We start from the raw sequence: 15,400 nt of genomic DNA, 5'->3' as shown, positions 1-15,400 counted from the left end.
ACGCTTTTCCCCCGACTCCCCTTCTCAACAAGATAGTGCACAAGATGCACCAGGAACAAGTTACCATGATACTGGTGGCCCCTATGTGGGCCCGACAGCCATGGTTCGCTCACTTGTTGGAGATGTCTCTATCTCCTCCAGTGAAACTGTCCTGCCCGTACAACATGCTGTCACAAGACAGGGGCAGGACACTGCACCCATGCCCTCAGACCATGAACTTAGCAGCCTGGCTCCTGAGGTCATAGAATTTGGACATTTACAACTTCCACAGAGGTGCATGGACATCCTCAGAGAGGCCAGAAAGCCTAACACTCGTCACTGCTATTCTAGCAAATGGAAAAGATTTGTCATCTGGTGTAGAGGGAAGAGTATCAACCCCGTTGACTGCTCTCCCACACAAATTATTCTGTACCTGACCCTTTTACTGGACTCGGGTCTAGTATTCAATTCTCTTAAAGTACACCTGGCAGCGCTTTCTGCTTACACCACTTCACAACTCAAAGTATCCTGGTGGAAGATCTCAGTCATCAAAGCCTTCATGGAAGGGCTAAAGAGAATACACCCTCCAATAGCAAACCCAGCTCCCGGCTGGGATCTAAATGTGGTACTCACCAGGCTCATGGGGTCACCCTTTGAACCCATGCACAAGGCAACTCTTAAAGATCTCACTCTTAAGACTGCTTTCCTAATAGCTATTACCTCCATTAGGAGAGTAAGTGAACTACAGGCCCTTTCGGTTTTAGACCCCTTTGTAACAGTTCACAAGGATAAAGTGGTTCTACGCATACACCCAAGGTTCGCACCGAAATTCATCTCCAAATTCCATGTCAACCAGTCTATAGAACTACCAACGTTCTTTCAAAATCCTTCAAATCTAGGAGAAAAAAGCCTGCATACACTTGATGTGCGCAGAGCTGTCATGTTTTACATGGAAAGAACTAGTCCACTAAGAAAGACTAATCAGTTCTTTGTCTCGATGGCAGCAGGAAGAGAAGGAGATGCAGTTTCAAAATCCACTATATCTAGATGGATTGTACAATGCATCACTCTCTGTTACACTCTTGCTAAGAGAGAACTACCCTTCAAGCCAAGAGCACACTCTACTCGAGGCACTGGGGCATCCATAGCATTCATTGCAAATGTTCCCCTTGAGTCCATCTGCAAAGCGGCAACCTGGAGTTCTGTACACACCTTTACAAAACACTACTGTCTAGATGCCCACTCTAGATCTGATTCCCAGGTGGGGCAAGCAGTATTAAGACATCTTTTCTCTACTGTTCCTTCTCACAACCCACCTCCAACTCCGGGTACTGCTCGCTAGTCTATGCACAGCATGTGATTCTAAGCAGATTAACAAACATCAGAAGACAATGCATTACTTACCGTAAAAGCATTTCTGATGGTTGTATCTGCTTAGATTCACATGCGCCCACCCTTCCTCCCCGCTCGGATGGAAGGAACATAGACATCCTTTTCTATATCTCTCTTTTCTGTACTCACTCACGTCTAGAAGGCTCCCTCAGGGCAGAAAAATACAAACAGAGGGACCTCGACGCATGAGGGATTATGGGTACAACGCACGTCACTATAGGGATAGTGTTACAGACACGCCTTGTCGACGTCCCCTTTTCGACTACGAAAAACAAAATGCAATACTCCGCAGTGACCACTGGATGTCGGACCTATGCACAGCATGTGAATCTAAGCAGATACAACCATCAGAAATGCTTTTACGGTAAGTAATGCATTGTCATTTATTTTATACACTTCTAGTTAAACACATCTGTCACAGTTCTTAAAGCAAGTTAAGTTTGGTCAAAGAAAGTATACACATCTCCCTAGTAAAATTGTAGACAAGTTTGAGCAAGAGTGAAAACGGAGCAAAATGGCACAGTGCAAACCAAATAGAAATGGCACTCTAGCAATTTCTCACAAAGGAGGGAAAGCACAAGTTATACAGAAATATCTTTTTACACACCCTAGCAACACTTCCCATAGGTTTGTGAACCAGTTTAAGCAAGGCAGTGCATCTGTATAGAAAATACTTAAGTAAAAACTGAGCAAAATGGCATTTCACAAGGTTTAGAAGTGGGGAGGAAAGGGTGGTTATAAGAAGTAGGTACACCAACACAGTTCTAGTTGAGAAGCAATCTAGAGAAGGCAGTTCTAACACATTTAGCTAGAGTCAGTAGGCCTGTGCCATAGTCAGTGGTACAGGGCAAGAGCCCAGGAGCAAAATGTTCTTGTAGCTGCAGTCAAGTCTTTGGTTAACGATTTTGAAAAGTTGGATGCAGAAGGTGAAAGACAATGTTAAGAGAGAGGGGCGGCCAACCCAACAGGTAGGTAAAGGATTTAAAACACCTTTGGCTCTAACACGCAGAAAGGGCGGCCTGGTGGAACAATGTACCTTTAAATTGAAGAAGTGGCTCCTGCGGTGGCGGTTGTTCCTGGTAGTTCCTGCAGTTCGGGGGATCCATCAGAAGAAGAGAGGCTCTCGTCGTGGAGGAAGGTTCAAGTTCTCCAGCATGGGGTCTGGCATGGATTCACATGCTCATGAATATTCCCCGTCGTCAGGCTGGGAATCCTCGGTAAAGAAAAAATCAGTATCAGTTTCGTTTCTGATCTGTCTTTCGTAGTAGTAACCAATCACTGATCTCTGCGTCATACTGACCACAGCCAATGACTGCCCTCTCCCTAAGCCCCGCCTCTGGCAGCCATCTTCAGATTTTTACCGCACATTCAAGTGTTGGGAGTCCTCGTGCTTAGCTCTCGAGCTTTTACTGCGTGTTTCGCGTTTTTTCAGGTGAATTTTCACTTTTTTTTGGTTAATCGAGCCTCAAGCTCCACCGTTTCTACTCCCGTTAACGGCTACCCGTTGCGGGATTTTCCTACGCCCCTCAAGGGTGAAGATTTCGTCGAATCAACTTCTTGGAGGATTCCAGAAGATTCGCGGCCTACTTTGAGATGGCCCAGGATGCGAGTTCATCACCAGGTCCCAAGCTGTTTCGCAGCTGCCCTGGATGCGGGCTGCAGAATGTGTTTAAGGAAGATGAACATTCGCGATGCCTCTACTGTCTTCATGGGGACAAGACTCATGTAGAGAAGGACTGCCAGTTCTGCAAGAACTTGTCGGAGCGGACCATGAGGGACCATCGATCCCGTCTCGCAAGCTGGTTGGAGAAGGGCTCGACGGGTGAGAAGAAGAAGAAAGGGTCCGAGCGGGCTTCTAAGTCCGGTGCGGGTGCCCCGGCGACGGGGTCCCAACACCAGGCCAAGCGCCGCGAGTCCGCTGGCTCCGGGAGCGCCGAAAGGTCGGGCTCTTCGGTCGCCAGGCAGGGCGCACCTTCCCCGGCACCGTCAACCACGAGCCAAGGCTCCGGTTCGGGGAAGAGGAAGTCCGAGACCCCTGGTAAGCTTCGGGAGAAGCCCCGTCCGATCTCGGAAGAGGAGGAGCGAGGCGTCGCCCCTCCCCCAAAGGAGAGGGCCCGGGACGCACCTAAGGTGGTCAAGGCCGTACCCAGCAGGCGAAGGCCTCTATCGAGGCTATCGGGGCGACTCTGGCCAAGCCGGCAGAGACACCGCCAGCGGAGATCGCCTCCGGGACTAGAGTTTCCCTGCCGCCAAGGAGGGAATCCTCTTTTCAGCCCATCGTCGTGGCCGCCATGATGGAAGAAGCGAGGGGGGGCACGGTGCCCTCCTCGAGCTCGGAGTCAGCCTCGGAGGAGGAACTGACCGAGTCCATGAGGAACCTCGAAGTCCAATTCGAGAAGGTTCGATCCCGTCAAGAAGATCCTCGGGAGATAACCGAGGAAGACGACGATGGTGAGGAAGAGCGGCCTTCCCTTCCGGCGCAGCCGGATCCTAGGCCTCAGGATGGCTTGGCGGCCATTTTGTCTGCCATCCAGTCCTTATGCTCTGAGATAAGGACGAGATTCCCACGGCCCAGGCCGGAGGACCCGCAACCTGGCCCATCGGGAAGTCCTCAGAACAAACGACGGAGGACCCAACCCTCTCCTCTACTCGCCCGCGTAAGGCCTACAGTTCCCTCCTCATCCTCCCACGAGTCGGGAGAGGACGGTGCGTTGGGCTCGACGACGGGTTCTGAGGGCGACGACGACGGAACGGGTCTCCCGTCGCACAGGCCTCGCCGCCCGACGAGATTGGCTCATTCCACGCCATGATCGCCAGGGCGTCCCAATTGTTCCAGCTCTGCCCGGAGGAGCAGAAAAAGGAAGGTTTCCTCTATCAGTGCCAGGAGGCCAAGAGGAAGACGGTCATCGCGGTGCCCCTAATCGATGACATCTGGGAGGAGGGCCTGTCGGTTCTCAAGAACCCCTCCACGGCACCAGCCAAACGGGACCGGTACGAGAAGAAGTACCGGGTCCCCGAAACCGCCCCCCTGTGCCTCACGGCCCAGCCAACGCCAGACTCGGTCGTCTCGGCGGCGGCGAAGAAGAAAGTGGCGGGGTCAGGAGCCTCGACGTCGAATTCCCCGCCGGACGGCGAGGGAAAGAAGTTGGACGCCATGGGGCGGCGAGTCATTTCGTCGGCGGCGACGACGATCAAAGCGGCCAACGCCCTGGCGATCGTGGCCTGTTACGACAGGGAGCTCTGGTTTAAGCTGGCCCCCATATTGGACTTCCTGCCGGACGACAAGACTGGAAATACTGCAAGAGGGCGAGGTGGCGTCGGACCACGCCATAACGGTGGCAACCGATATTGCCGATACCGGGTTCCGCCAGCTGGGCAACAGTGTTTGCCTATGACGACGGGGTTGGCTCCGGGCGACCGACTTCCGTCAGGACGTCCAGACCAGGGTGTTGGACATGCCGTTCGACGGCAGCAACTTGTTCGGGAAGGCGGTGGACGAATCCCTCCAAGCCATAAAAACGGACACGGAGACGGCCCGCGCCCTAGGAGCCCTTCAGCAACGACGGCCCTTTCGGAGCGCCGGAGGCAGACAGGGTGCCTCCAAGGGATCCAGCGGTGGCTCGTCGTCCTACCGCCAGGCGGCACGCTCCTCGTCTCAGGAGGCCTACAGAGGTCGCGGAAAGCAGGGAGCGCCTCGCCGCCGTCGGCAAGGTGGCCAGGGCGGCAAGGCCACCTCCTCCAAGCAGGACTGAACCGGCAGTGGTCTCGGGCCCCCACCGAAGCACCCCGGTGGGAGGCCGGCTGACGAATTTCGTCGGCGTGTGGAAGTCCATCTCCACCGACCGTTGGGTGCTGGATACCCTGGCAAGAGGACACTCTATCGAATTCCTGAAGAAGTGCCCTCACGTTCCACCTGTGGCCAGGACGGAAAATCACGTCCCGCAACTGCTGTTGGAAGTACGGGCCATGCTCAGGAAAGGCGCCATCGAGCTTGTCCCGAAGAGGCTCCGGGGTATACTCAAGGTACTTCCTCGTCAGGAAGAAGACGGGCGGCTGGCGCCCCATCCTGGACCTTCGTCGTTTGAACAAATACATCGGATCACAAAAGTTCAGGATGGTCACCCTCCAGCACGTACTGGGACAGCTGGAGGAAGGCGACTTTCTATCGTCGTTGGACCTGGAGGATGCATACTTCCACGTTCCCATTCTCAAAAGTCACCGAAAGTTCCTCAGGTTCGTCGTCCAGGGACGCCACTACCAATTCAGAGCACTACCGTTTGGATTGAAGTCGGCCCCCTGGGTCTTTACCAAGTGCCTAGCTCCAGTGGCGGCGCGGCTGCGCCTACAGGGGATTCACGTCTACCCCTACCTGGACGACTGGCTCATCCGCTCAAGGACGAGGGAACTCGCCGTCGAACACACTGCGAGGACCGTCCAGCTACTCACAAACCTGGGATTCGCCATAAACTACCCAAAGTCCCACCTGGTGCCGTCGCAGGTGGCCCTGTTTCTGGGAGCGAAGCTCGATACAGTGAGGCGCCTGGCGGCCCCGTCGGAAGAACGGACGAAGACCATTCTAGGCAAAGTGCAGCGCCTGCTAGCCACGGATGTGGCCAGAGTGAGGTCCATCAAGTCCCTCCTGGGGATGATGTCCTCTTGCATCTACCTGGTGCGCCTCTGCAGACTACGGATGCGCCCTCTTCAAGAATTTCTCGACGCCCGTTGGATACAGGCGACGGGCACCTTCGAAGACAGGGTCCCCCTCAACAAGGCGTTCCGGCGGGCGATTCAGTGGTGGGGCGTTCGAGCACACCTCACGACGGGCAGGGACTTTCAAACGCCGGCGTACCATGAGACGGTGACGACGGACGCCTCTCTGGAATGTTGGGGCGCCCACTCCGAAGATCTCCACGCAAGAGGCCTCTGGCTCCCGGAGGAGAGGCTCCTGCACATCAACGTCCTGGAACTCCGAGCCGTGTTCTGGGCTCTCAAATCGTTCCTCCCGTCGCTCAAGGGCAAGGTGGTGCGGATCTTCACGGACAACACCACGACAATGTTTTACATACGGAAGCAGGGAGGCACCAGATCCCCAGCCCTATCCAAGGAGGCACAGGATCTGTGGCACTGGGCGGTCGCCCAGGGGATGTTCCTGGTTCCCTTCCACCTGGCAGGAGAAAGCAACACCATCGCCGACTCGCTCAGCAGGGAACTGCGCGCGTGTCACGAGTGGGAACTGCGCCAGGATCAGGTGGATCTACTCTTCCGACGATGGGGCAAACCCCAAATCGACCTGTTCGCAACAGCGACAAACTCGAAGTGCAAGAGGTTCGCCAGCAGGTTTCCCCAGCCGAGAAGCATGGGCGATGCGTTCTCGTTCCCCTGGGACGGCCTATACCTGTATGCGTTCCCTCCGTTGCTGCTTCGACTCATCAGCCAGCTCAAGAGGTCCCGGTGCAGGATGATCCTTGTCGCACCGGCGTGGCTGAGGCAGATCTGGTTCCCGGACCTTCTGGACTTGTCAACGTCCCCTCCCATCAAGCTGTCGGCGGACGCGGACCTTCTCTCCAGAGAAGGAGGCGCCATCTTCCACCATGACCCGGCGTCGCTGAACCTGCAGACCTGGCTCCTGCAGCGCTAGAATTTGGAGGCTACGATATACCGGCCGATTGCAGAGAGGTTCTTGCAAAGGCCAGGGCGTCCTCGACTCTCAAATGCTACGGTCATAAGTGGAAGAGGTTCTCTATCTGGTGCCGAGCACAGAAGATCAACCCCCTACGGATTACGGCCCCTCAAGTGCTGCCGTACCTGCTATCGCTGGCAAAGGCTGGGCTAGCCCATGCCTCCATTAAGATTAATCTGGCGGCGATCTCCAGATATACCAGAACCACAGGACGGACGTCCCTGTGGTCCCATCGACTGGTAAAAGAGTTTATGAAAGGACTGTTCCGGTCGTTCCCGCCGGTGAAGGCCCCAGCCCCGGCGTGGGAACTTAACGTGGTGCTGACCAGGCTCATGGGGCCCCCATTCGAGCCGATGCACTCCGCACCTATGAAGTTTGTGTCGTGGAAGACTGCGTTCCTGGTGGCCATTACCTCCGCACGACGAGTGGGAGAGATCCAGGCCCTATCCTGCAAAGCACCGTACTTGACTTTCCATGCCTCGAGGGTGGTGCTTAGGACGCACCCCTCCTTCATGCCCAAGGTGCCGTCGGACTTCCATCTTAACGAGCCCTTGGTGTTACCTTTTTTCTTCCCGTCTCCTTCGTCGCCGGCCGAGAGGACTTTGCACTCGCTGGATGTGGCTAGAGCGCTGAAGTTCTACGTGGACCGCACAAAGAGTTTCCGGAGGACATCACAGCTGTTCGTGAACTTTGGACCTGTGAATCAAGGGAAGGCTCTATCGAAGTCTTCTATTTCCAGATGGCTCTCCGGCTGCATCATGCACTGTCACCGGTTGGCTAATCGACCGCTGCCAGGCCGTCCGAGAGCCCATTCGACCAGAGCGATCGCTGCTACTACAGCGTTCTTATCTGGTGTTCCCCGGCTGGACATCTGCAGGGCTGCTACGTGGAGGTCGACGCACACCTTCACGAGATTCTACTGCGTCGATCGGGATTCCAGGGAGGAGTCCAGGGTCGGCCAAGCAGTGCTGCGCGACCTGTTCGCCTAAGGTGAGCCTGTTGAGGAGGTAAGAATTGCTTAATGTTGAGTTTGATGTAATGCTTAATGTTGAGCCTTTGCCACCTCCCGTGGTTGTGCATGTGTGTACTGCTATGTATTCATTATTCATGAGCATGTGAATCCATGCCAGACCCCATGCTGGAGAAGGAACAAGTTACTTACCTGTAACTGTTGTTCTCCAGCATGGGTCTGGCATGGATTCACATGCAAACCCTCCCGCCTACCCCTCTGCGGCTCTTCACTTGGTCATACTGCCACTTCACGTGCTACCAAATCTGAAGATGGCTGCCAGAGGCGGGGCTTAGGGAGAGGGCAGTCATTGGCTGTGGTCAGTATGACGCAGAGATCAGTGATTGGTTACTACTACGAAAGACAGATCAGAAACGAAACTGATACTGATTTTTTCTTTACCGAGGATTCCCAGCCTGACGACGGGGAATATTCATGAGCATGTGAATCCATGCCAGACCCATGCTGGAGAACAACAGTTACAGGTAAGTAACTTGTTCCTTACTGCACTACCCAGGGATGAAACCAGCAGCAGTTCTGCCCGACTAATAAAAGGTATGCTCCTTTAAATCGCGGTCCGGGTGGATTGGTGACTGGCTATCCGGCCTCCGAGTTCAGGGTACTGGCGATTCGACCAAGGCAGGTCCGGGAGGGCGATTGGCAAACTAGTTGGCCCCACCAGCTCAAGGGAAGAAGGCTCTTTCAGATGAAGATCTTCTCTCGTCGTGTGGAGAAAAGTGGTGAGACGCTGCAGCAGGGCTTCACCGTTGGTTCAGTCGCTGCAGATGTCTTTGGCTTCTCTCTTCTTCGGCTTCTTAGTTCCAGTGGCAACGTCTTGCTCTTCCAGTCCTCAGGACCCTGCTTTTATGCAAAAAAGATCCCCATTCATACAGCTTGGCTGTCAGTCACACAGTGGAGTGGTCATCTTGGCGGGAGACCCTCCAGCCTATCAGGATAGAGTGCGACATGGGTTGCTGAGGCAACCCTGTCCAGGGGTCATACTCCCCCTCCCACACAATGGACTCACCCCAGACTCAGTGGCGCCAAATGGAGGGATTCTTGGCAGAAGCCCGCCAAAAGGACGAACAAAGGATCCCCGAACTGGGTTAGGAGTTTAGACGAAGACACGAGAAAGAAGTTATATTAAAGTTCTGGCAAATAAAACCTACCGGAGTAAAGTTAATATTAAAATACACCGGCGGTGTGTTAGAGGCTGGCAGAAAAGGTGATAGCCTCGAACAATGGGAAAATCCCATAGGAAAATATTTGCGGTCGAATATTTACGGTAGTAACCACTGCCACCAGCCATAAACTTTTTAGAGAGGGACTGTACAGTACCGTCTCGAAAATAAACATAAGGGAAAAACTATTAACCCTTTCCAGTACCTCCATTGGAAGATGATTTGTACTGGTTTAGTTCATAAAATTGACTAGTAAAGTCAATTGGGACTTTACATGCCCTGTGAGACAGTATTCAGTCCCAGGGTATGGAGTCTATGTTTGGGGGTCGCTGCGCCACTGCACGGAGGGTGCTGTGTAACACATGTGAATAAAGATGGTTCTTATGGAGTTGAGAAAAACCCCATAGACATTAAACACAAAAATAGCCTAGAACACACATAGCAAAAATACCTAAGAGTTGGAGAAAGAGTCTCACTCTTAGCAGGAGAAAAAAACAAACCCTTCAAATCCAGCAAAGCTGCTGGGGGACTCCTTAGGTAAGGGAAATTAGCCATAGAATGATAATTCTCCCTAACACTGTGTTGGGATGGAAATGAGTCTATCCCACCCCCCAAGGCGCTTTAGAGTGAGACAAATCCCATGAATAGCGCGATGTGGTAGGGGGGAAATGTCTGTGTTAAAGAAACTCAGCTTAGATACAATATCACTGGCATTCTAGATGCATAGATGTAGTGCACACATATAAAGAGATGCCATTTTATAGTTATGGAAGACAAACGCAGCCCTACATCGCTGCGCGGTAAACGCAGTCCCGACGGAGAAACATGAACAAGCCCAAACGCTGAGGACATATGAGCCCCACGCTAATTCCCACAGAAACTTCCTCTTGTTCCCTGACTGTTGCCATTATTTAGTATCACAATGAGGAATGCGCCCTGCAAGGCCGTGAGACAGCACCAGGCTCCTCGTCATGCCCGTTCATCACAACTACGCCAACAGCAGACCTCTAAACCCCACCCAGCCCACCAGGATGGATAGCACCCCTCACTGACCCCTTCCAAAAGTCACTGCATTCCCCGATAAGTGAGTGACCCCAGACCGCCTGCACTAAAACAAATGGTCATAAAAACCTGAACATGCATGACCATGTCACCTCTTCCCTTAAATACACCCTTTGTAGTACGAGGTACAGAGAGAGATCAATTATAGATCAAAACGAAGGTGGAAGCCTTGGGTGCAAGAAGTGCAATAGAGATAGAGCACAGAATGTGTGGGTCAGCATGATTGCATTTCTTCCCTTCCCCCTGATGCCAGTCCGTAGCCACCCAGGTGAATGCCATAATGATGTAGTAGTATCATTCGCTCACATGTTGCTGTTTCAAGGCTACTTTTTGTGAAGTGCCTGACCTTCAGTCCTTGAATAGATGAGCCCAGCTGACCCATGTGGAGACAGACAAATGGCGGAGACGAGGACCAATCATAACCCGGCATCCGCTATGAAGCAGGACCATCTATTCTGTCTTACCAATTAGCTGTGCGGGTTTAGACCCTATATGTGATGTCCTTAGTGACACTGTGGCTGTTCATAATGTACAAACAATCAATTTGGAGCCAGAACATTCTTGAGCAGCAGAGTCCTCTGCTGAAACTTTACTTTGTACAATTAAACCTTGTTATCCTTGCAATCAATCTCTTGGCCGTTTTTCCCTAGAGGGTTGCATTTTTTCTGGCGTAAAAAAGGACTTGTCTTCAACCGTGATAATGGTGACTTATTAAATTGGAGTGCTCTAAGCATTTTCTTTGTATGTGTACGAATGACTAAGCATAACAAGTGAGCTTCAACAAACCAAGGGTGCTTCTGGGAGTGTGGGGGGTCCCCAAAGAATTGCTTTTAAATAGGAAGTTAAAATGATGCATTCTACAGCACACTTTCTTTGAACAATTGGATAAAAGGCCACGTAATTCGCAATCGCTGTTGTAGGCTAATACATGGATAAATCCAACAGATACTAGGTCACCAACAGTGCACAGGAGCATTTTCCAACACTTTTTCATAATGCCTTTGCCCATAACGTATGACAGTATTCAGTCAGCATAAAAACATTTTCACACTGGCTGTACCAAAACATATTCATACTGGCTGTGCTAGTATAAACCAAAACCACAGCAGAAGAACACTCATGTTTGCTTTTACCTTAATAACCAGTATGCTATGCCAGTGTAAGAAACCATGTCCATGCTGGCTGCACCAATGAAGGTCAATCTCCCCACGAAAGAACACTCATGTGGATTTGCTTATAATGTGTACAAATGTCAGTCACCTTTGAGAAACCATGTCCAGGCTGAATGCACAAATGTAGGGCAGTGTTCACATGTAAGAGCACTCTTCATGTTGGCTTTGCCCATAATGCCAGTAGAAATATACCCATATAAGAACACTTATGTTTTCTTTGCCCATAATGGCAGTAATATCTCCCCACATAAGAACATGCATCATGTTGACTTTGCACATAATGCCAGCAATAACACCATGCCAATGTAAGAAATCGTGTCCAGGCTGACTGCACCTAAAAGCTAAGTCTTTCCATGTAAGAATGCATGATGTTTACTCTGCCTATAATACGTAAAAACGCCATGCAACTCTAAGAACACATGTGCAGGCTAGATGCACAAATGTAGGCCAGTATCCCCGGGTAAGAACACTCATCATGTTGACTTTCCACATAATGCAAGTCAAAATGTAATGGCAATATTCTGCTTTCAGTTGTGGCACCAGTTCTCCCCCTAGGACACTCCAAAGTCAGTGACCCTCTCCCCGAACTTGCTGGCTGCCTTGCACACACATTCATCCCATAAACAAATTCACATGTGCACTTACACAGACACAGCCCCTCATATGCCTGCATACATACATTTTATTTTTTTTCTTACCTTCACAAGACCTCAGCTCCTCCAAAGCTCTATAATCCTGCCACCTCACACAGTACTGTGGATGGCTCTCAACCCCCAATGCACCCTGCAGAGAGGGAGCAGAATGTAGGGGTAGTTGTCAAACACCTCTCCCTTCTTATTTCCAGACATGGTCGACAGAGCTGGGCCACAGTTAACTCATGACCAGAGGCCTTCCAGATGAGCATGAGCACCCTCTTTAGACGTTTGGGTTTGCAGTAGCCCATCTTGCATGCAAGGCTGCGGAAGCAGAAGGCCCCTGTCCTTGAAAGGCTCATTGGGCATGTGCTGGTGAGGTATTCCAAGCCAAGAGAAACCAGCTTTCCCTAACAAACAAAGCCATGACAGGAACGCTGCCTCATTTGCTTGCTACACCTGACTGAGCGCTCAGGGATTTCACTGGGCTGGCTTGGCTTCTCCATAAGGGGTGGTGGGTGTTCTCCCCGTTATTGATGAGCCACCACTGACTTTATAACAAGATGGCAGATTACTTGAGATATTCTGTTTACCATATATTCAGCAATTATAGCCAGATTGACAAGTTGATTTATGTAATACCTGGAGTCCTATTACATAAGCGTTCCCTCTTAAGGGTGATATAATCTAGTCTGGTACTGTAACTACCATTTTGTGGGTTCACTGGCCTCCTACAAGGTTTAGGGATCCCCTAGAATTCATGTTGCAATACCAAATTGGAGTGCCACTCTGTCATGTTATGCACAATTTTGGGCAGCCGATTATCCTCAAATATATGGCTGTGATGGAGGATTTCCCTTAATAAACTACCTCACAAGCAACTAGGAGCAGTGGCATATCTGTTGTGCCAGATACAGGTTATAGTATAGTGCATGCTGTCTAATACAAGCCATTAGCTTTTCAATAGTTCAACAAATTGTTTCAATTTTCTTTGATATTTTGGGCCTGATTCATGGAAGTGCTTTATAATGGTGCAATCCCAGAGGAAAACGTTCCATGAATCAGGCCCTTTATCCATCTGTGCATTTTTCTATAGTGCCACTAACCAATAGGCCTCAGGCCGCTCACAAAGAGAAACACAGAACACGAGAAAGAAAGGGATCCCAGAGGAAAAGAAACATATTCTCTGATGCAGTGTTGATACTCTCAATTTCGTATATTATCCTCTTTATGTTTGGTAAAGGATGTGCATTACATTCTTTAAAAGTCACCATCGTTTTAATCATATTGCTCCTTTATTTCCTTTCAGAAAGAGAGCAGATTTAGCGGCTACCCTGTTTACCACAGTGTTTACGAGACCTTTGAAATAGTGAACAAGTTCTATGATCCAACGTTCAGAAATCACCTCACCGTGGCTCAAGTCAGAGGCGGTCTTGTTTTCGAGCTAGCAGATTCAATCATTCTGCCCTTCAACTGCCAAGACTATGCCGATGCCTTGGATAACTATGCAAATACCATCATCGAAATTGGAAAGAATCACAAAGCACAGCTTGACATGTACAGTGTATCATTTGGTATGTTTACACTTACATCTTCTATGGCTATATGTTTGTGTTGATGGATGCAGGTTGGACAGTTTGTCAGTAGGATTGTATTTGAGTGGTAGTGGCAGCAGTTGGGTGTATACCGATGGGATATCCCAAGATATCTTAACTGCCATGGCTTGGACACAAGGGGAGCTGCTATACTTGAAGCAAGAGGGTATGTTATAGTTCTAAATGTAGTTTGGTCATGCAGTGTGAGGACCCACATGCTATTAGGAAAGTGCATTTGGACAGCTGGAAACTGAGGAACTGCAGACAGGAATCCAGAGAATTCATCATAGTCACTTCAAATGGGGCCTGGTGAGTCACCAGAAGGGCCAACACCAGGGGGCAATGTCCTTGTCGCATCATAGCAAAATGAGAGAACAAAGGACTACTTATGTGCACATTAGGTTCTCATGTCTTAATGGGAGTTGCAAAAGGGACATGTGCCACAGGAGCCAACACTTGGAGGGGGCCCTCAACTGGCTGTCTGAGGCATAGAAATCAGTGAACATGTTTACAAAACATAAATAACAATTTATTTTACTGAATGTTCTGCTGCCGAGACTCTGTAACTGGTGTCTCACTGTTGTTGACAACTAGGTTCTAATTTCATTCTCACTGTTCTTTGGGGAAAATGTTCAACACATGCTGTGGCGAAATGACCACTGCTCTGCAGGAGTACAGGGTAGCGTAGTCATTAAACCGCCTTCTCAGCCCCACACTACCAGTAAACCAGCACTGATCCCAATTATATGTGATATGATATGGCAATTAGAACGCGCCTGTACACAAGTGTTTCAAGGCGCGACAAGGTAAGGGAGGGGGAACAGAGGGAAGACAGACAGCGATCCTACTAGGCCAGGTGTCATTTAGATCACGCAAGTGCATGGGAGGAGGGAGGGTGAAAGTGTGGGGGGGAGAGTGGGAGGGGACAGTGCAGTACATGGGATAATAGAATAAATAACAATAAGTAAAGTACGGCCAGCAGGTGGCAAGTGCAAGGGTAAAGGTTTAAGTGCAGGCGTCTGGTGTCAAGTGCTGGTAGTGGGACTGTAGGGATACAGAAAACAATCCCCAAGTGCGGGGGTTGCCAGGAAGGCAGTGCAGGTGTATGACTGGTGGGGGAGGGCACCTGGGCCCGAGATCAGAGGGTGGCCAGATAACCAGTGCAGTTTCAGTTTCAGCCAGGGAGTCAGCAGGGGAGAGGAGGAGAAAAAGCAGAAACAAAGAGAAAGGTTTTGAGGTGCTTCTGGAACCAGAGATGATTCTCCTCAAGTTTCAGGGGGCAGGGAGGCTGTTCCAGAGGGAGGCACCAGCCAAAGAACGAGATCTACCACCAACTTGTTGCTTGGAGAAGCGACTGACCCTGAGGGAGTTGGAGGTGGAGGAGCGGCGAGCACAAGGAGGAAGATATTTAGGAAGAGAAAGTTGAAGAAATTGAGTCCCCATGCCCCAGAAGGCACTAAATAGATGAAAATAGATGAAACAGGCACAGTCCAACAGGTATACCTTCTTCGCCTCTTTTGATAACATTGGCCAAAGGCAGGCTATATCTTCAGGAGGGGTGTGAGCCGATAACAATAGAAAACCAAACAATTTTAGTACCATAATTCCAAAATACATTACATCCATTAAAGGTTCTAGAAAACGAAGAACTTTAATAAAACAATGAATGCAAACAAACATATGTGAAACACTGACAAC

At 50.5% G+C, this 15,400-nt stretch overlaps 1 protein-coding gene across 3 annotated transcripts in view; it reads left to right on the top strand.

Moving 5' to 3' along the window:
• The window catches only part of LOC138527989 (glutamate carboxypeptidase 2-like), an 898,418-nt gene that overhangs the window by 757,383 nt on the left and 125,635 nt on the right, over positions 1 to 15,400 (top strand). For all 3 annotated transcript variants that reach the window (XM_069639404.1, XM_069639405.1, XM_069639406.1), the window contains exon 16: positions 13,417 to 13,681. In XM_069639404.1, coding sequence (XP_069495505.1) covers positions 13,417 to 13,681 — 265 coding nt within the window. The remainder of the gene's footprint in view (positions 1 to 13,416; positions 13,682 to 15,400) is intronic.

This window comes from Ambystoma mexicanum, chromosome 7q (genome assembly GCF_040938575.1).
Source record: "Ambystoma mexicanum isolate Mex_15411 chromosome 7q, UKY_AmexF1_1, whole genome shotgun sequence".
NCBI lineage: Eukaryota > Metazoa > Chordata > Amphibia > Caudata > Ambystomatidae > Ambystoma > Ambystoma mexicanum.
This window is presented reverse-complemented; position numbering and strand designations above follow the sequence as displayed.